The 22,848-nt window shown below is 43.1% G+C and overlaps 1 protein-coding gene across 10 annotated transcripts in view; it reads left to right on the forward strand.

The window, feature by feature from the left end:
- Positions 1-22,848, forward strand: part of SLC8A1 (solute carrier family 8 member A1) — a 409,948-nt gene that overhangs the window by 55,438 nt on the left and 331,662 nt on the right. For 3 of the 10 annotated variants that reach the window (XM_067703164.1, XM_067703165.1, XM_067703166.1), the window contains exon 1: positions 12,008-12,176. The exons of 2 other annotated variants lie outside the window; for them this stretch is intronic. In XM_067703164.1, coding sequence (XP_067559265.1) covers positions 12,108-12,176 — 69 coding nt within the window. In that variant the 5' untranslated portion in view covers positions 12,008-12,107. Of the gene's footprint in view, positions 1-10,963; positions 11,104-11,589; positions 11,783-12,006; positions 12,177-22,848 lie in introns of those variants that run through there. 5 more of the 10 variants (XM_067703168.1, XM_067703169.1, XM_067703173.1 and 2 more) reach the window with 4 other exon arrangements.

Here is a 22,848-nt window from a genome sequence, read left to right on the forward strand (position 1 = left end):
CTCCTGTAATTGACTCATTCCCTTTCATTTTTAAATTTCAATCTGATAATCATAATCGATTTAAATTTCTCTCCCAACTCTTGCCCTTGACACAGCAGGCTGCATTTGTTAAGTCTTAGAGAGTAACAAACTTGGAGAGGTTATCAATTCCTTCAGACCCATCTTTCCCCTTTTATAAAAATACATTGTAGCAATTTTTCCAACATACTGAAATAAAATTGATAATATAACCTATTTCCTGAATAATTTTTTTTCAAGTTCTGCATACTATAACTCTAATATCTGCCAATATTTTCTAATAAATCAATAAGTTGTTCAATTTATGAACTCAATTTTCACCCTAGAAGATACAATGGAACAGCAGATGCCTGTCCCATTAAGCAGCACCCCCTCTCCTAAGGGCAACAGCTGCAAAGGGTGATTATCAAGTAACTGGCATCAGTGATTTTCCAAAATGGTGACTAGCTCTTGTTAAATTCCAAATGAAACAAAGTATAATCTTTTCTCAATATACACAGTAGTTACATTCCTGGAACAATCAACACATGTTAAAACATGCAAAAAGTACTTGGTTCGTATGTAAAAACTGAGTAAGGTGCTAGGCTTGGATAATAGTATCCTGTAGAACATTTGAAAAGTACGTGGAATGAAGGACAAATATTCATCGTATGGGGCCATCTCACACATTGCAAGATAATGTTGCATCCTTGGTCCAGCCCCATAAATGTCCACTGCAATGTCCATATTATTGTGACAAGGCACCCAGTGACTTTCCAGGCTTCCCCCAAGTAGCAGTAACACCTTAGTCGAGAACCACTGTTTGAGAGACTTGAAGAGGAAGGGGATACGGTCTACCTTCTCCTCGCCCTCCTTCCTTTATACTCTTGTTGTGATCTGGCAGGCAGGAGTGGCGGTAACCCCTCTTGTGGCAGGGTTGCAGCTCCTTCATACTGCTGACCCATCTTGTTGGTTACATGCTCAGAATCTTTAGGTAGAGTCTGCCACTGTCCTCCTGGGGTAGAACCCTTTACTCCAAGCTTTGAGGAACTTCTGTGTGACTGGAGGACTATTATTTTAGGTTGATTCCTCCCCCTACCCCCACAATGACGGCTTCACACAAAATCCGTCTCCTGTTCTGAGTCCTTGGGAGGTCTGCTGTCCCTATCTCCTTTCCCCACTAAAGTCCCACTTCTGAGACCACTCCATCCCATTTCTCCCCGTGCTCTTTCCCCCACTCAAGGAGTACATGCTTCAGAAGTAAACTGAAGGCTAAGACTGGGAAATCAGATGCCGGTCTTGCTTTTTTACAATTTTTAAAGCAATTCTTTTGGGAGCCTCCTCTCTTGACCTCAAAAAGGAGGAACTAGCTGAATACTGTCTTACAGCTCATTACAGAATGGGTAGCTTACTGGGCATAATCACCAATTTGTCTGTACACCACCATGCAGAAATGTTCACTGCAAATAAACAGGTGAAGATGTAGGAGTGTTTCAAAGTCATGAAATGCATTGTCTCCTTCCAGAATTGAGCCAGTGCATTTTTATTCCCTTTGGCTATCGATATTTCTTCTTATCTATTACTACATGAGAGTAATTTAGAAGAACATATCTGGAAGATATGTGGGCATAGAAAGATCAGGATTCCACTGAATAAGCTGAACAGCCAACTGGTAGGGAATTTTGGACATTGTAGTGATTATTGATAATCATGTAGGAGAGCCCTGATAAGGCCCAATGGCATTAAATAAAATCATCTCAGGAATACATGACTTAACAAATTAAGTCTCTCCCTTAATACCAAACGTGGAAGGAATTCTGGTAAACCATGTGTGAGCAAGGAGAGTCGGAAAGTGAGGAGAGGTTAGTAATTGCAAGGCTAATTGTTCCGGAAGAAACTAAGGCAAGTCCTCAGAATGCACAGATGAGTTATCTTGATCTTAAGAGTGAGACCAAATACCAAACCCTACAGCACTGCATGGCCCTGCCTACCCTCTAGCCCCTGCTAACACCCCTCTCTTCCTCACTTTCTGGGCTTTACACCCTCTGACCTACTTAGAGTACCTAGACTGCGCCTTCTCACCACAGGGCCTTTGCACCTGAAGCTTCTTCTGTCCAGGACTAAACTGAATTTACCCTCCTCTGCTCCTAGCCAGCTCCTAGCCATATTTTAGAGCTGAACAGACTCTCCTAAAAACAAAAAGGTCAGCTCCCTCTGTTAGAAAATTGTGTAATTTTGTAAATATCTCTTTTTCCCCCCAAGATGAAAGCCCCATTTGTTCATGTGTGCACTGATGACTCCTTTCTGTCTAATTCAGTACCCCGCTTAATAGGAACTTTAAAATACTCAAATAAGTGAGTGAATGAATAAAGAACTTTTATCTATGATTGTATAGCTAGCAGGTAAGTACGAAAACTCAAGCCCACTTCCATAAAATTCAAGTTCATATCTGCTCTGATCATAAGACACTGTCTCTCACAGAAGAAGGAAAGAAGGTTCCAAACTTGTCAGGAAATTCATTAGGCATTTTTCTAACATTACCATTTACATATAAATAGCATTGTATTTGATTTATTTAAATAAATTTATTTTAAATTATTTAATTTTAATTAATAATTAAATATTTTAAAATTTTTTAAACAAAATAAAAACATTTCACCTTAAAACAAGGAGATAAAGATCAAAAAGCCTAGCGTATGCTTTCCATTTCAAAAATAAATCTTACGATAAGTAGTGTTTTAGTGTTAAATTAACACTAGATTTCTCATAATGACATAGATACAATTTTCTAGTTTGTGTCAGATCAAGGGTGTGTCACAAGGGATATCAGAAATACATACGAAAAATCAAACCAATGATTTTATCTTTCTATTGATATTTGTTAGCCAACACATAAGACTGTTTTGAGCAAAACAATGTTCGTTAGAATATATATATAAAATCAAAAGACAAAAAATTGATTAAATGTAACAATTCCATTCCGACTCCCTTCACTGATTCTGTATATTTCTAAAATAATATTAAAAGCAGCTGTAGTTAGGGGAAGCAAGAGGCTCTTTATGAAGTCCCTACTTCATCAAAATTGGCTCCCTTTGGCTTTCCCACACCATGGATTTAAATGTCTGGAGCTTTTCTTGTGGAGAGGATGGGGTACATGTAGGAGAGAGAATCTTTGCACCTGCTCCCTGGTTACAGTTCAGCTCTATGTGTCTTTGAAAGACTACCAGATATTCTCAGCTTTCTACAACCTATTTTAAAAGGCAGCCACACATCCAGGGGACTAGGCAGTGGGAAGAGTCAATTTAAGTTGCAAAGAATAAGGGGGTGCATAGTCTCTAGAGAACTTAAACACAATACTAAAACCAACTAAGGGTCCTCTGCTCCTTCTCATCCCTGTGCAGCTTCTCAGTGATGAAGTGTTCCCCCTGCCTGCTGGAGAAGGCTACCCTGCCCCCTACCCACTTGAGCAGGCTACTGTTTAAGGAGTGTTTCTTCCCAGAAGACTCACAGCCTTATAGAAGTCAGATGGGTTCCAATGGAAACCGTCCATGATGAGTCCTCTGAAAATGAAACCCCAGTGTGTTGTTTTTTGTTTTTTTTTTAAATACTGGGCTGGGTGGGTGCGAATTTAGCTTAAGAGAGATATGGGGGTGGGGAGCCCTCAGTGCCAGGGAGAGTGCTGCTTGATCCAAGAGTCTTTCCTTTCTGAGCCTCTCCTTTCTGATGGGCTTCTTGAGTGGTGTGTGAGGCTCCTCCGGTCTTTTCCTTTCTGCTGGGCACACACTGATGTGGTGAACCCACTCTGGACTTGGGAATCATCTGAAATGAGGATCTGCCTCTATTCTAATTCTGCAGGGAACACGCCACTGCTCTGTCTTCTGAATTGGTCTTTATTTTCCCAAATGCTAGCCTGCCTTTTATAATTTGATTTTCAAGGAGGATGATATTTACTATGTCATTTGGAAATAGACTTGTGGGCATTCTCATGTTAGGATCAGCAACTGACATGAGTGTCCTTTTCTCTCCTTTTTCCTTTGTCCAGTTGGCATACTTTTGCTTTCAATTACAAAAGTAATTGTTGAAAAATTGGGAAGGACACAAAAACACACAGACACACAAAGAAAATAAAATTCTCCTGGAAGCACAGTACCTAGTGATAATTATTGTTAACATTTTGATATATGCCTTTCTGAGCTTTTTTTTCCTGTGCTCAGTGTATTAATATTTAAGACATCAGTGAAACAAAATTGAGATCATCCATGAAAAAAAAAAGACTCTGCCAAGAATTGAGCCAAAGCAAAAATTACTATTTTCTTCCCTTTCTTCTCCAGTCGTTGTTTAGAGTCCTCTCACCTGGCCTTCTGTGGGGTGACTGTGACCAACTCCTTGCTGGTCTCTTTATTCCTGACCACGCCCACTCTTACATGTCATACACTCAAGATGCCTCTTCATAAAGTGTGTGTCTGGCTATAGGGCTTGCGTGCTCAAAAATCTCCAGAGTCGAGTTCTAGCTACTAAATTCCTAGAGGTCATGGGTGGTGTCTAAGCCATTTTTGGTCACCACAGGACTTGGTTCATGGCGGTCAATGGAGTAGTCACTTGCTAAATTTTGCCTGAATTATTTAAAAATTCAGCTAGTAAATCTGCTATGAAATTTTCTTTAAATGACTGCCCTATAATTAGGCATGTTCCACGAATTTGCATCATTTATTCAACACATACCTTTTTTTTTTTTCGGTACGCGGGCCTCTCACGGCTGTGGCCTCTCCCATTGCGGAGCACAGGCTCCGGACGCGCAGGCTCAGCAGCCATGGCTCACGGGCCCAGCCGCTCCGCGGCACGTGGGATCTTCCCGGACCGGGGCACGAACCCATGCCCCCTGCATCGGCAGGCAGACTCTCAACCACTGCGCCACCAGGGAAGAGCAACACATACTTATTGATCATTTAGTATGAGTTAGGTAGGCATTTGCTGTGTTGAATAATTTTGTCTAAAATCTGCCTTTCCTTGAGCAATATGTACATTTAGAAATTTTTTTTTGACAAAAGAAACAGGAAGACAAAAAATGCTTATTTCAAGTATCATTTTTAGGCTTCACATCTATCATTGTTCATCTCAAAAGAGAGCAATGCATGGGTCATAATCTTCTTGCTTTTAATTAGAGTTGCCTAACGACTGATTTTGAACCTCTCAGCAACTTCACTGATTCCTTGATTTTTGAAAAAGACAAAAAGAAAATATAAGTCAATATCTACACAATACATGCCTAAAGATAACAGGAAATAAGAGATTCTCTGACATGCTTACAAACTGGATCAAACAAGGGCTTATAAGTAATTAATTGCTGAGATAACTGACAAGGGGTCAGCTTACAGGCGCAAGCCTGAGGCTCGGTCAGATTGCCATCTCTTGTAGTCCGGTCTCCTGCAATGTCACAGACAATCTGTCATCACAGAGCAGGTGGCCAGGCAGGACTGTGGGTGTGGATATGGTGACCATGTCAGTTGCTAACTACAGCCTGCACTGCAGCTAGGAGGAGATGATAGCTATTAAGTTGCAATTTGCACTGGACAGGGGCCAAAGTGTTTACCCTATAACCCAAATCCATCTATTGTCTACATAGGCCAGTCCCCCTATAGGGGACAGTATGTGTTTTATTAATTCATCTACTATGAACCCAAAACTGCTCTAGATGCTGGGGTCTGACAGTTCAAAAAGAGAGACAGAGGCCCTGCAGTCTTGGATTTGCCTTTCTTGATCATCTGTTCCAATCTGCTCATCTATCTTTGTCAGGTTAATTACAATACCCACCTGTGTCTCTTAGAGACTCAGAAAAGGTCCTTAAACATTTCTAAGTTACCTTACATTTCCAAGAGGCATCCCCATTTTTATATGCTGTTAAATACCAATGTTCGATGCAGCAGCAGAATAGAAACGGCATTATGGCAGATGTAAGGGGACTTTTTTCACTTGTCTTTACCACTAATTTGCTATTGGATCCTAGGCCCATGGTTCTCAGCTCTGGCTGAACCTAGAACCAACCAGGGAACTAAAAAAAATGCCGGTACCCATATTCCACTTCAGACCAGTGGGAACAAAATCTTCAAGAGCGGACCTGGGCTTCAGTATTATTTTGAAACAACACAACTGATAGTTATGTGCAGCTAGTATGGGGCAAATCTCTCTGTACTTTCTCAACTTGTAAAATGAGGGTAATCATAATTCCCTCCTTAGCTCATAAGGATTGCTTATCTAAAATTTAGGTTGTAGATGTCAAACAATTTTAATAAATAATTTTAATATCTACACAACTAACATTTTTTGGGGTCTACACTCAGAAATTCTTAAACAAATCCAAAGATGGCTAAGACTTTTGTGTGACAGGATAACATTTTAAAAGAAAGGGAAAATAGTATGTAGTTTCTGAACTTTTCTGACTCGTAATTGCTATGGACTCTTTAGGTCACGCTATGTAAGATTCTGAATTTTTAAAGAAACAAGAGCATATAGTTTCATTACTTCCAGACACTTCCAGTGGTAGCAGAATCAGCAGCATTAAAACCATGGATTAAGACATCCATAAATTCAGTCCATTTTCCCCTTAGGTATCTTGGTTATGACCATTTTCAAGGGCGACTGTCCGGGCACTGTGATCACCACTAAAACACTGGCAGTTCTCAGAGATTCTAATCAGTGACCAGCAACTGAAGATGCAGTGAGAGAGCTAAATATCATAGACAATGCCAAAGAAAAGAGATTTACTGAAAACCTAAAGTACAATCTCTCAGGGATGTTGCTTCAGAACTGGATTGTAGGGAACAACTTCCTGGTACAGAGGACCCCAGGGACTTCGTCTTGAATCCCTGTTGATGGAGTCCTTGAATCAATGTTGAGTTTGTGCAAACTTAGTAAAAAAGTTTCTGTCCTCTAGATAAGGTCCCCTGTTAAGAAAACTAATGTGACAAACAAGATCTTCCTCGGAGTGGAATTTGTTTAAAATGGCTCTATTGGAAATTAAACCCTTAGATTATAATAGAGAGGAGATCATAGGAAAAGAGGAACATATAGGAAAAGAAATGCTGTGATCCAGCAAGAATGTGGTACCCCCTTTATTGATCACGTAACCGCACTCTGTACTTACAAAATCAGAAAGTGCACAAGCAACTTCTTTCATTACAGAGAGGGAAAGTACTCTCGTACTGTAGGGGCATCCACTTTCCTGGATTACTCATTGTATAGAATTCTGCATAACAAAAACCTCAGCATAATCATTATTAGTAATGACACGGCCTGATTATGTTGAACCCAATTACATAGAATATTTTTTACTTTATGGGTATCATTTTTATGGAAATTTACCAATAATAACAACAACATTGAGTAATTACTATGATCAGGAACTATGTCAAGCACATTATATACATTTTATACTTTTCATAAATTCTTGAAGGCGATTTGTGATCTAGGTTTTCCAGACAAAGGTATTGTGACACACAAAGGTTAAAAAAACTTCCCAAGGTCATACAGCCAGAGGTGAGATTCAAACCCAGGTAGTATGACTCCAAAGCCTTAATTCTTAGCCAGTCTCTGTTCTTTTCTGACCCACCAGTTGATCTAGATAATGATTCTGCCATTGAGTTACTGACTGGTAACCTCACCATTGATAAGGTTTTGGGGTACAAACGAATGTCCTCAATGTTCTAAGGGGAAGAAATGGAAAATGAAAGTGTCAGGATTTTGCACAAGCCCAACTGTTGACTATAAGTTCCTCAAATGCAGAAGTGAAGACCTCTGGTGTCCAAAGACTGTGACAAATTCAGAGGAAGTGGGTGACTTTACAGTGACGGAGCACTGAGGAAGGGTGGGTTATAACTTTGAGTCTACGGGGAAGGCTGATTCCACCCACCAGCAGGGCCACTGACTATGTGGGGTTCAACTGGTCAAAACAAAACAGAGAAGCAAAAATTTAATTTCAGGAACAAGACAGCAGGGAGGAGGAACGGTAGCACTTAGAAGTCACCAAGAATCCCCACAGTCACGCTTGAAGCAAACCCAGGATCCAATCAGCAGCAAACAAAACCTGGCCCAGTGGTTCCCCTGAGGTTCCTGGGTATGGGAAAATAGCTAATGCTAAGCTCCACTCTCTTGCTGGCCAGGCTGCAGATGCTATAATGCTTTTTTCTTATGTAGAAATCAGTATCAGACTGAACCCATGAAGGAGCAGATAGGTGAGTGGTGAAGACGGACAGAGTAGGAAATGAGGTGGGAATAAACTAGAGCTATATTAACACACTGAAGGAGCTCCAAGAAGTGAAGAAACAAAACAAAACAACGATGGTACCTCTGACCTAAGTAATTCAAAGTACTGTAAAAGTGAAAGGAATTACAACGAAGTACTTGTTTTCCCCATGATGAAAAGTGTTGACTGTTTTAATACCATATTAAAAGTAAAATTTGGGGTACCCCCGATCACATGTCTAATTTTTCTGTAGACTGGCCTAATTCACAATATTTTCATTTGGTTTGAAAATGAGTTTGATAAAAGATCCCCTGAAGGTTTCCAGGGAAATAGTTCATGAAAATCTGAAGCACCTTTAGAATATATCAACTCTTAGTGATTTCCCTGTGGAGTCTGCAAAATGGTCATGCCAACTGCTTTGGCTAGATAACAGTGGAGGCCCATAACTGACTCTTAAGTCCAAAGGAAAGAATGGCAATCAATATGCAAGAATGAATTAGGAAATAGTGTTGCCATTGGAATGTAAATCACCACCTTCCTACATACAATATTTTTTCTTTCCAGAGTCAGAGCCTGTAGCAGCCTGTTTCCTTACCTAGAGCTTTGTGCCAGTGATGTAGCCTTTGATAATTCTTGTAATAAGAAGCCAGTCATGTATGACATTTAGCAGGGAGCAAAGGGTTTGATTTCCCTCGGGGCCCTGGAACCCTTATAAAAATGCCTTTAATGAGAAATGAAAGGAAAAGAAAATTAGGGGGTCAGAAATTGAGCCAAATAAAAAATGGTGTCAAATCACTAGGTACTAGGCTACCTTTTAATGGTTTTAGGTAATAGAGAAAACTACTTCATGTAGTTTGTTTTACTCAAATATCCAAATTAACCTAAATATCAGTCTAAATTGGAAAGAAAGAGGAATAAAGAAAACCAAGATGTCATCTTAATGCCTTCTCTGCTGCCGACAAGATGGATTTGGGGCACCACTGGAATATAGACATTTAAGAACAGGGCTTTTATCACTCCATGTCACAAGCATGCTTACACTTTCAAGAAAAATCTGTGCTTTCACTAAGTGGTCCATAATAGCAATAACAGGCCTCACCCTTTCTACAAAATCCGTTCCAATGAGATGTAGTCCACTCACATTTTCATTTAGCTCTTCCATTCAATCCCTTCAGTTAGTTTTGTCCTATTTCCTATGGGTGGAGTCTTTAGTTATATGCTTTTCTCAATGTCATTGACAAAGCAGCCACTTCTCTCTCCAAGCCCCTTTCCTTGCGTGTAGGCCAAATGTCTGCCTCTCACACTCTCTTGAAGTCAGGACCCTATGTCATTTTTGGCTGAGGCCATACGCTAACAGAGAGGTGGTGACCTGCGTCTCCCCTCATGTCATTCTGTTCACACCCATTAGTCAGTGCAGTCTAACAAAAAGTTTGCATGGAGAGTGGCTTCCAAGAAAGTTTAATTCATCGCAGAGGAAAGGAAAATATTCTTAGGGAAGAATGAGTCCTGGGAATATACAAGACAAGAAGAAGCTCAGAGTTTCCTCCGTCAAGCTGTGTCCACAACCACTAGGATGATGTACCAAGCCCCTGCTCATTAAAGAGCAGTTCTCACTCAGAAAGCATCACCATCACTTGTGAGTTTGCTAGAAATGCAGATAACAGGCCTGTTTCAGAAACTGCAATCTCCAGGTGATTCATATATGCATTCATGTTTGAGGAGCATTGGCCAAGAACATGGTTCTCAGCTTTGGTTACACATAGGCACCAACCAGGGAAACTTAAAAATAATTACTGATGCCCAGGTCCCACCCCCAGAGATTCCAAGCTACTCTGTCTGGGGTGTGGCCTAAGCGCTGGGATTTTTAAAAGCTCCCCAGGAGATTCTGAGGTGCAGTCAGAGGTTGAGAGCCACTGGCAAAGAGGCAGAGGAGGGCTACTTTTCCCATCCCCCTGCTCTTTGCCTCATAGTCAAACAGTGGGATTCCTGGAGTCCGAATCGCTCTTTTCCTGTGGCCTGGCTGCCCAGAGCTGTGCTGTAAGTACGGGGGAAAACTCTATTAAGAAACTTAACTTTCTGTCTAGTACTTTGGTCTCCCTCCCACTCTCACCCTCCACATAGCTGCCCCTGATGCCCCACACTTTAGCAAACCACACCAGGGGCGAACATCAACTCGTGCTTTAAAAATACAAACTTGGAGTCCACCTTGAGAGCTGCATCAGAGTCTCAAGATAGGACGCTACAATCCGCATTTTTAACTAGCTTCCCAGGTGTGTCTGATGTGAACTCCACAGCGGGTCTAGCCTTTCATCCTGCCAAGTCATTAAGGATTTGTAAGGATGAATGAGCTGTCAAGAGAGCAAGGGCCTGATGCAGTGCTCCTGTATTAATTATGGCGAAGTGGTGTATTGGCGATGATAATGCTTCTCTTGGAAAGGGCAATGAATGGTTCGTCGATTGCTGCATTAGATCTTTCCCAACTTAACCTTAATGCTCAGCTTTTACTCTTCTCTGTAGTTTTAAAAGCTGCAGGGCTTTCACATTAAGCAGCCTCTTGGTCTTTATTCCCAAGTGAGCTGCAATCTTTGAGGGAAATACCAAAAGGGAGAATCTTTTGGAGTTCTTGGCTGGGGAATTAACAACCCCCCCCCCCGCCCCCCGCCGCCCCGCAATCCTTATCTGCTTGTGTCAGCAGCTCCTAGCCAGCGTATTGCTGTGCAGGTCTGGTAAGTAGGAAAAACACGGAGTGAGGATTTCAGAGAAAATCATTGATACCTCCCCGGATCCCTCCGCTAAAGGAAAGCTTCCTTTAGCGGGGGGATAGAAAGTGGAGGAAGAAAGATATATCTGGCTGAACAATTTCAGAGGTGAGAAACGGGTGGGCGAGCCGGGGTGGCGGTTCTGTCTGTGGGTGAGGGGAGGAAGGTGGCAAAGAAAAGTTGCAGCGTCGGTCTGCGCGTGTACTCCATGGGCTGGGCGCCGGGGAAAGCGCTAGCGTGCGGCCGGGACGCACTGCGGGGCCGAGAGCCGGGAGGACGTCGAAAACCTTCTCCGCGGCCGAGGCTGGGAGGCTGGAATTGCTGCCCGCCCGCCCGGAGCTCCAGAAACGCGCCGGCTCCTCTCGCCCGCGGTGGCCGAGGCCGCCGGGGTGGGGGCGCGCGGGGGGCCGGGGCGCCGGCGGCGGCGGGGCGGAGCGCGCGTGAGAGCGAGTGCGAGGCTGCGGGCGGCGGGCTGGCGGGCGAGTGTGCGCGGGAGGAAGGGAGGGAGGGGAGCGGAGCGCGCGCGCCGCCCGGGCCCCGGCCCTCCCAGCCTCCCGGCCTCCGCGCTGCCTCCCGCCCGCGCGCACCGGCTGCCTGCCGCCGCCGACGCTCCTGCTCGCGCCGGCGCTGCACGGGAGCTTGCCCGCCGCCGCCCGCTTTGTGCTTCCCCCCGAAGATGGGAGCGACCTTTCCCAGCTCGGGAGCTATTTAAAAGGAGGGAGTGCGCCGTCTTTCCTACTAACGTGGAGGAACGGGGGAAGGATCCAGCCGCACTCCCCCAAACCAGGTAGGATCTTCGGAAGGGCAGCAGAAAGGATTTGGTCAGATACCGCCAACTGTTTTCCATTTGTTCAGAAGGCTACACTTCCCTCCGCTTTGGCAAAGGACCAGCTCCTAAATTGTGTGTGTCTGTGTGTGTCCCCACCCATTTTCTGGGGGTGTCCGCGCTTCTCGGGGAGTGAAATTGCTCTGGCTGGTGCGTCTGGGCGTTGAGGGTGCCCGCCTGCCAGTGCCGGCTGCCGGAGCAAGAAAGGGCTGCTGAGGAGAGATGCTGCACCCTGGACCGCGCTGGGCTTAAGGATTCAGGGCGCGAAGAGCGAAGTCCACCCGGAATGCAACGCTGCTGGGGATCCAGGCGTCCCCACCCACTGGGCTCTGCTCCGCGGTCACCCCTCCTCCCGGTAATCCCTGGGGTCTTCCCCAAGGCCACACTCGCTAGTCTCCTCTTTTCCGGCCAGCCCTGGGTGCTCCTTCAGCATCGACTGCGGAGAGGAGGGAGGTGTGGCCGGGGCGGGGGGACAGGCAAGGGAGAGAAGCGGCGGGGGAGTGGGCTGCAGGGTCCCAGTCTCTGGGCACCCAGCCCGAGTGTGCGTTGGGGATCCTGCGCGCAGAGGCATCTTTCCCCAGGACATTCGAAGGGAACTTTGCCGCTGCATTGTCTGCCTCCGGAGCTTCGCTGGCTCTTGGGGAAATGGTCTGTGTTCTGAGACGTGAGGATATCCTTCTTGGATCCTCCTTAATGAAGAAGAGGGAGGTCTTCTGGGTGGACGGTAGGCTACAGAAACCAAATCCACCCAGGCGATGCTTTTAAAAATATGGTATGTGTGCCTCCGTGGTTTTTCAATTCCCCCTTCCCTTACGGATTGTGTTGACTGATGAATGGCTTGGGCCGGCAATTCGTATTTCCCTCTCCAGACAAAGTGGCAATGGTTGGGTTGGGAGCAGAGTGATCAAATTTAACAAAGAATTTTGTGAGAAAAAGCAATGTGCTTGGTGTCCGCAGTCGCTGGAAAGAAAGTCCTGCTTTGCACTAGGTATTTGTTTAACCCCTCTTTGCCTGGCTCCCTTGCTGGCGCTGTCTACTGCTAGTCAGCCACTAGTGGTTGTGAATATAACAATACAAACTTTGTCCTGCTGGAGGTGTAAAGACTAAAAAAAAAAAAAAAAAAAGGATATCAGTAGGAGGTGAAGTGGAAGAAGCTTTTTAAAAAATGACGGATGTAAAGACAGTACAGGCATCCCTATCATGGAGGAGCTAGTAGAGTAGGTGGAGAGTCTGATCAGATCTGGTTAAAGGCATTAGCTTGGGTCTCTCCGAATAGGAGCAGCTGAACATCCACAGTCTAGCATCTGTGTGAAGATTTCCTAAGGGAAATGGGGTGCAACCAGGAGGGGATTCTGAAAGCATACCTCCCACCCACACTCCCCAACACACACACACACACACACACACTCACTCACTCACTCACTCACTCGCACGTTTTCTCTTTCTCAGAGCTACTTGTGCAGCAAGTCAGGAAAAGAGGGAGGAAAATGTATTTAGATGTTTCATTCATTTCAGAAAAGAAAACAAAGCCGGAATAGGAGTGATTGCTTTGAGGCTCCTCTTTCAAATCCTGTGTTGCTTGAATTTACCTCTATGGGTTTGCTAAACTTGCTTAATTGTGAGGTTAGTCTCGCGTGAAAAAAAGGAGGAAGAGAGAGCTAGCTTGCTCCATCTTTGGGGCCTTGAGAGTGAGAAGGTGGGGAAAGATCCCCTTATTTCCTCAGAAGCAGTATGTGTTTTCTTAAATGGTTTTCGTTTTAGGGACTCTGCCTGCTTGAAGGATTCCATTTGGATCTGAGGGCTCTTTAGCTAGGATTTCTCCCACCTACTAAAAAAGAAGCCTTAATTTTTTCCCCCTAAACTAGCTCTTTTATTAAATATGGCATGATTAATTCCCAGGGAAAAAGAAAAAAAACTGGACAGAGGTAAACTGTTGTTCACTACTGAGCTGTGCAGGGACAGCAAAGAATGTAAGTGTCCATGACAATCAGACTTCCTTTACTCTGTCTTAAAAGCTTAGCAGGGCTGGAAGAGGAGTGTAACAAATTAAAAGAATATGAAGGCTGTGCTTTATATCTATCTATCTGTGTACCTGTCTACCTACCTACCTACTGTCTATCTTTCTATTTACTTTATCATTACTATTTAATGGTTTCTACTGTATCGTTTTGGATTAAGATTAAGTACTAGATGACCCTTTTGTTGACCATGAAAGGGAAGAAAAATGCATAGCCCTAGCAGTGCTTTAACTACAAATGAAATTACAAAAGGAAGGCGAAATTGCAAAAAGAAGGTGAAGTATAGTCAGTAACACCTACAGGGCTATTTGCAGGAATTACATTAATTGCTCTTTCAAATTTACTATGTGTTGAAAATAAAATATTCCAGGAGAGCGTCAGCATTTTGTTAGCAAGCTATATTTAAGATGTTTTTTATCAGACAAAAATAGACTTTTATTTATCTTGCAAAGTAAACGCATAGTTCCTTCCCTGTAAGTACTTAATCTGTTTCTTTGACAAAATAAATGGTGAGAAAAGCTCTGTAGATCCAACGAAGTTGCAAGTACAAAGCATACATTTAGCTCATGGATGGGTTTTTCTCAAAGTAAGTGCATTTTAGGACTGTACCATCTGATTTTCATGTTGCAATTCAGTAACAGAGGCCCTTTCTCCGTGATGACTTCAGGTAGAGGAAGAAAAGCACGTAGGTAAGAAGCGAGCAGTCTGCCCCATCAGCATGGAAATAAACAAGAGCTAAATTGGAATAGAAAGTAAATCTGGAAAAAGAAATACACAATTAAAAGAGGATGGTAGAGCACATACCTTGCAAGCTTGATATTTTTGCTGTATGTATGTATGTTGCTTTTCTCTAAAAATTGTTGCTTTACATTTGCTAACAACTTAGGAATCAGAGTGCTGAGATCTCACTTCTTCCAGATCCTTCCATCCTCTTTTATTTTTTTTCCTCTAAGGGATAAATGTCTCGTCAAAACGTCTTCCAGTATCATCCATACCTCATGGTCCGACCTCTCGTCATAACCTCTACCAAACGGTTTCCCATCTGATCCAATTCTTCTGCTCCCTCTTGTGGCAAATGTTCTCCCTGACTTTCCCTAGATTTCAGAATCCATTCCCTCAGCTGCCTATCACTTAGGTTCTAATTTTCAGTGGTAATTGATGCTAACGAAGGCAGTAGGTTGCTGAACTCGCTGCTTCCAATTTTCTCTCTGAACAAAGGGAGGTCTATCCCCTGGAGATGTCCTTGAGATTTAGTGGAAGTAAACGTCAGGTGCTGTCTGACCCACTGAGATGGACTGGGTTCTGGGAAAGTGAGCTTTCAGAGTCTTGCCTCTGAGACTCTGATTTGGACTCAGGGCTAGTCCAGTGGGGCCTCATTAAGTGAAGTGGGATTATTTTCAGTTTTCTTTTTTTCTCTTCCAAAAGATACCTGTGTGTGAATGTGTCTGCATCTATCCTCTCTCTTTTTCTCTCTCTTCCTGCCTCCCTCTCTCCCTCCTCAGCCTCTCACACGCACGCACACACACACACACACACACACACACACACAGGCCCATGCAGGCCAAAGGGCACATGCATACGCACATGCGCACACACACACACCATACACACACACTTCACAAAAGATATACAGCACATATTTTGAAAACAACTAATCGATGATTAGGTTCTCAATAGGGTTTATAAATCAAGCAGCTCATTTTCTGAACTGGAGACTCCTGGGGTAAACTACTCTTACTGGCATGATTTCCTCGCAAGCAGTTGAGAATACAGATGAGACCAGGCGTCTTTTTCTAGCGTGTTGACTCAACTTGGAAGACAGTTGCTCGCAGCCCACGAGGCCTCAAGTGTTTGTTGTAGGCTCTCTTTGTTGTCAACTATGTTTTGAACCCTAAGTGTTTTATGTCTACATTTGTGATTGTCCTTTGATCGGCGCAGCCAAGAGTGTATAGTAAGTAACAGGATAGACCAAGTTTCACGAGAATCCCGTTTTCTCGCTACCTGAAACTTTCTAGCCAATTTCAGGAGGAGGAGGAGAATGTAGGGAAGGAGAAAAGTCCTGAAGTGATGGAAAGCAGCTGAAGTGATGGAAGTGTGTTTGTGATCAGGGGCAAGTATGTTATAGGCAGCTGTCTAGAAAGTGATTTGAGAAGCACAAAACATCCCTGGATTCAAAGCATTTATCCTTCAGCCAATGTAGGATCAGAAATTCTTACTATTAGAGACATTCATTTGAATAAAGTAATTCTATCTAGTAGATCCCTAATAGAACGCAACGAGATTACCTAGGAAAGAGCTACCATTCCTTCTCACAAACCATTCGCATCTGTTCATTTACTAACTTGGATTGGTTTATCAGATCAGCTGGCAGAAGAGTTCTGAGGGCTGGAACACAGGATGATGCAGAGGAAGTGAAAGAAGTTTGAAATGGGTTGCTGTCCAGTTAGTGCCCCCAGAGGGCCATTCTGATGGGGAAGTACCCGGGAACCAGGCTGCTGAAGTGGGGTGGGGGGGGTAGAGAGTAGCCAGACAGAGGCAAAGATAAACTGTCACCCTGACATTTTACTTCTGGGTCAGCAAAGGTAACAAAAATTTGATCTTTCTTGAAAACTTACTCTTCTGAGAAATGGGTGAAATATGTCCCGTAGTGTGAAATCATATGCTTAAAGTCTTGAATGGCTTCTACTGTATCATTTTGGAATATTCATACTAGTAACCTAGAACACTAGTGTGATACTTGTTCGGACAAATGTTTTTTTTTGCATATGTAATAGACATAGGAACATAAATGTAAATATTAGAGTCCATCTTAATTTTTTAGTTTAATTTATTTTTTTAAAATGACATGTCACTTTAAATTTTTATTTATTTATTTATTTTTGGCTGTGTTGGGTCTTCGTTTCTGTGCGAGGGCGTTCTCTAGTTGCGGCGAGCGGGGTACACTCTTCATCGCGGTGCGTGGGCCTCTCACTGTCGCGGCCTCTCTTGTTGCAGAGCACAGGCTCCAGACGCGCAGGCTCAGTAGTTGTGGCTCACGGGCCCAGTTGCTCCGTGGCCTGTGGGATCTTCCCAGACCAGGGCTCGAACCCGTGTCCCCTGCATTGGCAGGCAGATTCTCAACCACTGAGCCACCAGGGAAGCCCCATCTTAATTTTTTAGAAAAGATAGAAAAAGTCATCACTCTGTAGATGTCATTGCATGTGAAGTCAGAATAAGTTAATAATTTCCTGCTTGAATCTAATGTGAAATGAAGTCAAACAGACAAGAGAGTGATTCAGCAATTTTCTTCAATCCAACTGTGATATTTATTGAGCACTCAGTGTATGCAAGGCACTGCGCTGGGCTTTTCAGAGAATGCAGATGCTGAAGAGGAGTTATGTGATGTTTGTTGAATACCCATTATGTTGCAGACATCAGTCTAAGCACTTTGTACATGTTTTCTCACTTAACACCGTTGCAAGAAAGCATCCTGATCTTGACTTAAAGATGATGACTATGGCTCGGTTAAATAACTTGTCCAAGAGTGAATAGGTGATGGTACCCGTTTTTGAGGCTGTTTCAAAGCCATGCGCAAAACATGCTCTTTGCGCTGTGTTCCCTGTTCTTAGGGATGTACGGTCTAGAACGCCTAAACACTGGGCTGAGTGAGGTAGATGGATGGCTGCAGCTATCTAATGAGCCCAGTGCTTTAGAGTTGAGAGGAAGAAGAGAACATTGGAAAAGGCTTCATGGAGGAGGAGGAAGCATTTTAGTTGGTTCTCAAAGAGTGAAAGGACTTTGCAAATAAATAAAGCCTCGCTATTTTTAAAACATGTAAACCAGCCCCAGCTAATTTATGACAAGGACCACCCTGGAGCAAGGTTAGGGCCATTTCCAGACTTCAAGCTAGCTGCATGTCCCGGTTAAGACCATGCCATGGGAACTGTGGATCTGAAACAGATGCTAGCATAAATCACTGCTCGCATGTATTTTACACGGGAACCCAAAATTGATGAATTTCCAGCATGCCTTGGAGGAGAGGAGCTGTATCAGTCTGAGAGGTGAAGCAAGGAACAGACCTTAAATTTGACGGTTATGATTTCTGGGCCATCACAGGTGGTTTTTCTTTCTTTCTTGAGCACCGAATGGCTCTGATGCTTTCTCCCTTGAGCTTCTCCAGTTCCTCACTTCCGCTTCCCCCTAGAGCACAGGACCCGGGGCCCCCTTTGGCTCTGCTCCGTTCAATGTATAGCACCCAGTTGCAGCAGGTTTAGAGAATGGGTCTGCTTACTCTACACGCCAACCTCCACTTCCTCTCTGCACCTTGGTAGTGCCCCCAAAGTGAGTGGCATCAGCCAGGGGCAAAAGGATAGAGCTTGGGGAGGGGCTCAGTCACGTGTCACATGTCCCTCAGAAGTTGCAGGTTGTCACTCTTCCAAAACCATCTGCCTTTCAAATGCTGGGGGATGTGAGCCCCCTGGAGCTGAAATTTGTGAGTTGATGTTGGACACAGTTGGTGACTCTTCCCCCCCCCCCCCCACCAACTTAACTCCTCACTTTCTTCTCCTGGCCGTGCAGCTGCCCCTGGCCCTTTTTCAGAACTTCTCCTTATCAGTGCTCGTGCTGCTTAGACCCATAGCTAGCACTGGAAGACACATCAGAGATCAGCTAGTTTTTTTATTAACAAATAAGCAAATGGAGGCCATATGAAATTAAATGACTCAATAAGAGTGAAATGGGACATTATTGAATCTAGATCTATGACTCTGAAGTCATTTCACCAAAGTTACATCTCCCTTTTTTCTTTGATAATATAGAAGCCCTCTAGAAATGTGCCTGTGTTTTCTGGCCTCAGGAGTCCGTGGATGTCTAGCAATGATTTCCTCAGGTGGAAAGAAAACTATGAATTTGCTTCTATATCGAGGATATTGACAAAAGCAATGAAGTTCCCTATGGTACTCAGACCAGAGTTCTCTGAGGTCAGCAGGCATATCATGTTAGTTTTAATATTTGTTTGAATTCAACAAATGGCATATTTTACATTGTGCAAGATACTTAACTTTTCTGTGCCTCATTTTCTTCATCTATTAAATGGGAGTAATAGTAGTAAAGAACCTTATGGGGTTTTTGTGAGGAATAATACATTAATGCTTGTAAAACATTTGGAACTGCCTCTGGCACATGAGTGCTCAGTGAGGATTGGTCCTTCCTACTTGAGAGATGACCAGTGAGAGAGCACTGTTTCTACCTGTGCGCCTTTATGTGGACATGCTAATTGCGAAGGTCGCCATGGAGAGCTCGAAAATAAGGGCATACATAAGGACTACACCAAAGGTCACAAAGCAGTTTTTCAAAGCCACATAGTAAATATTTTTGGCTTTGTGGACCACAGAGCCTGTCACAGCTACTCAACACTGCTGTTGTAGCATGAAAGCCATTGACGATACTTAAATGCGTGAGCATGCTGTGTTCTGTAAAACATTGTTTACTTACACTGAAATTTGAACATCATATAATTTTCATGTCATGAAATATTGTTTTTTTAAATTTTTTTCAATCATTTCAAAATGTAAAAAAAAATTAAATAGGCATTATAAAAACAGGTGGTGAGCTAAATATGACCTGTTGGCCATAGTTTGCCAACTCTTTTTTTTTTAATAGATCTTTACTGGAGTATAATTGCTTCACAATACCATGTTAGTTCCTGTTGCACAACAAAGCGTATCAGTCATATGCATACACATGTCCCCATATCCCCTCCCTCTTGAGCCTCCCTTGAGACACAGATTGTAAGAGATACACACAGGCCGTCTTAGGGGGCTGCAGGAAACCCAGCAATAGGGGTTGGTGTCGTGGGAAGAGATCTGGCCTAGAAACTTAGACACCTTGTTTTAGAGCCTGGCTCTGTCACTTCTGAGATGCATGGCTTTGAAAAAGTCTTTTAAGTTATGATGGCCTGAGTTTTCATGTGGGGGAAAAAGGGGAAGGGGCAACGTTAAATGACTTTTAGGGCCCTTCCTGGCACTAAACGCATTTTAATGAAGGGGAATTGGACATTTGAGATGGGTCATGGAGGACGGGTAGAAAAGCATGAGAAAGAAAAACAGGGTGCATATTTGGGTAATTTTTATTTAGTAGCTCAGTTGTCTACCAGGAACAGTAAGCCTGGGGAGTTAGACAGGCAACGTATTGATGACCTTGAACGCCAAAGTGAGGGATCAGAATATCATAGCTTGGGGTTGTTAGCCAAATTCCTCAGTTTTACAGATCAGGCTGAGAAAGGGAAAATGACTTGTCCAAGGCCACATGACTGGCCAGTGAGAGCCAAGACCAGCACTCATTTCTTTTGGCTCCTAGACCAACGACCCTTCCAATCTACCATATTGCCCCCAGCAGCATGCAGTTAATTTCAACTGTCTGACTATGACCTCAGAGGGGTAAACTCTCATGTAAATTATGGAAGCTGTCTTTAGTATTGTCTAAACATGATCTCAACGCCCAGCATATCTAAGAAGGTAGGTCTGTGAGTAATCCCATTACAGAGAAGGGTAATTGCATAAGTGTTAACCTAAGGCCTTGCACTACAGCAACCTTTAGCCTGGCTTCCTGCTGAGTGTCTTTTAAAAAGTTTTGACTCATGTTATTTCATCAGCAGTCTTCCCTAATACCCTAGTAGGTCAGGTTCTCCATTACTGACTCTTGTAGGACTGTGTTTTTCCTTCATAGCATTTATCAATTAATAAATGCTTCTTTCTGTAACAATTTAAATTTAACATCTATCATCTGTCTTCCCATCTAGATAATAAATTCAGGGAAGAGAGAGATTGTGTCTTGTTTAGTTCATGGTTCTAGCCCCGCATATCTTGCCAGATGTATAATAGACATTCAGTGTTTGCTGAATGAAGGAAGGAATGCATGTTCTCTCATTAGTCATTGATCCTGGTGAAAACAGTCCTTGCTTAAGCAAGGACTTAATAGGCAGGTTACTATTTTCACTTGTTAATGAAATGATTAAATGATGAGTATTTCTTTCTCCACTAAATTTTTTCTCTTTTTCAAAAGCTCCTATGTAATCCTCACCTATCACAAAAAGACAATAACATAATAGTTGTGGCATAGTTACCAACATTAAAACCATAAGCCATAAGCCGATATTTAAACAATTCTTCAAATACAGGTGTATGGGATTGGTTTAAAGGACATGTTCACTAGATACCTTACCTAGTAGAGAAACTGTATGTTTCATAAACTGTGTTCAGGGTTTTGTGTAAAAAGTTCATATTTTCCCTCCCAAAAAGCTACTCAATTTATTTCTGTAAACAAAAATTTGGTTAGTTCCTTTTTAAGCTGCTTCCATTTAAAAAATGGATTTTTTGTATATACATACACACCTAGTTTTAGACCCATGTCACTGTGTATATTGTCAGGAACTTTAGAATATTGATGAAGGGTCACCATTATGTGAGTATCAACTTGAGGTTTGTTTTTCTTTTAATTTCTTTTTACTTCCTACTTCTGTTCTCCTCAAGAGCATCTTATTCTTTAAAGGATTATGCTTTTTGACTATGCAGGAAACTCTAAAAGACCTACAGACTTCGAGTTGATAGGGTCGTATCCCCCAAACAGCAATCTGCTCGAAGATGAAGCTTAATGACTCAGGGAGAAAGCTGATGAAATTCACCAGCCTCTCTTCACATAACCAGTATTTCCCTTATTAAAAAAGATTTTTTTTAAAAAAGACATCTGCATGTTCCTCTCACATAGCTTGAAATTGGAGTCTGTGTTAAACATCCCCAGTCCCAAGAGGCAGACTAGCGAGCCAGAAGAGGGACTGCAAAGATTTACCCTTGAGTTGAAGGAACAGGGGAGTTGGTGAGGCCCCACCCAGAGCCCCTCGTGTAAAGAGCACAGCTTTCCTCACCACCTAAGCCTTGCAGTTTGGGGTTTTTGTTGCTGTGTACTGTTGACCTCTGTTCAGGGCTTGTGGACAGAACCTGATTAGAAGGTCTCTGAAGACTCGCGTGGGTCTGGTTCTTTGTCCTGTGTCTATGTGGAGTCCTCGCCATCCTTAGCTGTTTCTCCTTAAGGAAAGCAGAACAAACCCTTGGCAAAATTACGAAGTACGTGTAAGTTACTCCCAATGATTTAATCTCCTCTTTGGGGGGCCCCGTTGATGCTCCTGTTAGGGTCCATTTTTCTCTACCCTCTTCTGTCTTACCTCACACACACAGTCACCAAGGGGCTTCATATTTTGATGCTGTCTGGAGTCCCAATCTGTGACAAGGAGAGCCCATCTGATACACTTTCATATCAACAACTTACTGATATTACAACAAACGCTATCTTCTAATTTTAAGGTACTGCCTTCCATCGAGGACCTTATTTAAGTCCTCTGCTCTCCAGTCTTTGTTTGCTAAACATGCCCGATGCCCTTTATGCCAGTTTTTTCCTCCTACCCAGTTCTGCCTTTCTACCCTACGTGCCAATGCCAAGACCACCCCTATCAGAATCACCTAGGGTGCTCGGGAAAATTCAGATTTGGGGGTTCCTCCTTAGAGATACTGTGTATCTGATGATAGGGCCCAGTTGTCTGCACTTCAGTGAGTTTTCCAGATGATCCTTAGGTGACCTGAAGTTGAAAAAGCATTGTTCTATGCCTTTTGTCATATCATTGCTTCCTTCTGGAATGTCCTCAACTCTCTCCGACTTCTGTCATCCTTCTAGTCCCCTCCTTTTATGGAATTTTCCATATTCTTCTATTCATGGTCATTTGAGTAACTATTACTGGAAGACTGTAACTTCGTCAGAAACAGGGGCCATGAGTCAATCATCTTTGTACTTCCCACGGTGTTTGGTCTGGTGCTTTGCACATAGAAGCCCTCAATAAGTGTTTGAGGAACAAATGAATGAATGATCCCCTCTCTTAGAACTAGAAATATCAGGAGGGCTATACTTCACTGAAACAAAGGTCTGAAGGTGAAATGTCAACAAGCTAGTGTGGAAAATATTTTTAGGTAGGAAATCTTTTTT

The sequence above is a fragment of the Pseudorca crassidens genome, chromosome 14 (assembly GCF_039906515.1).
Source record: "Pseudorca crassidens isolate mPseCra1 chromosome 14, mPseCra1.hap1, whole genome shotgun sequence".
NCBI lineage: Eukaryota > Metazoa > Chordata > Mammalia > Artiodactyla > Delphinidae > Pseudorca > Pseudorca crassidens.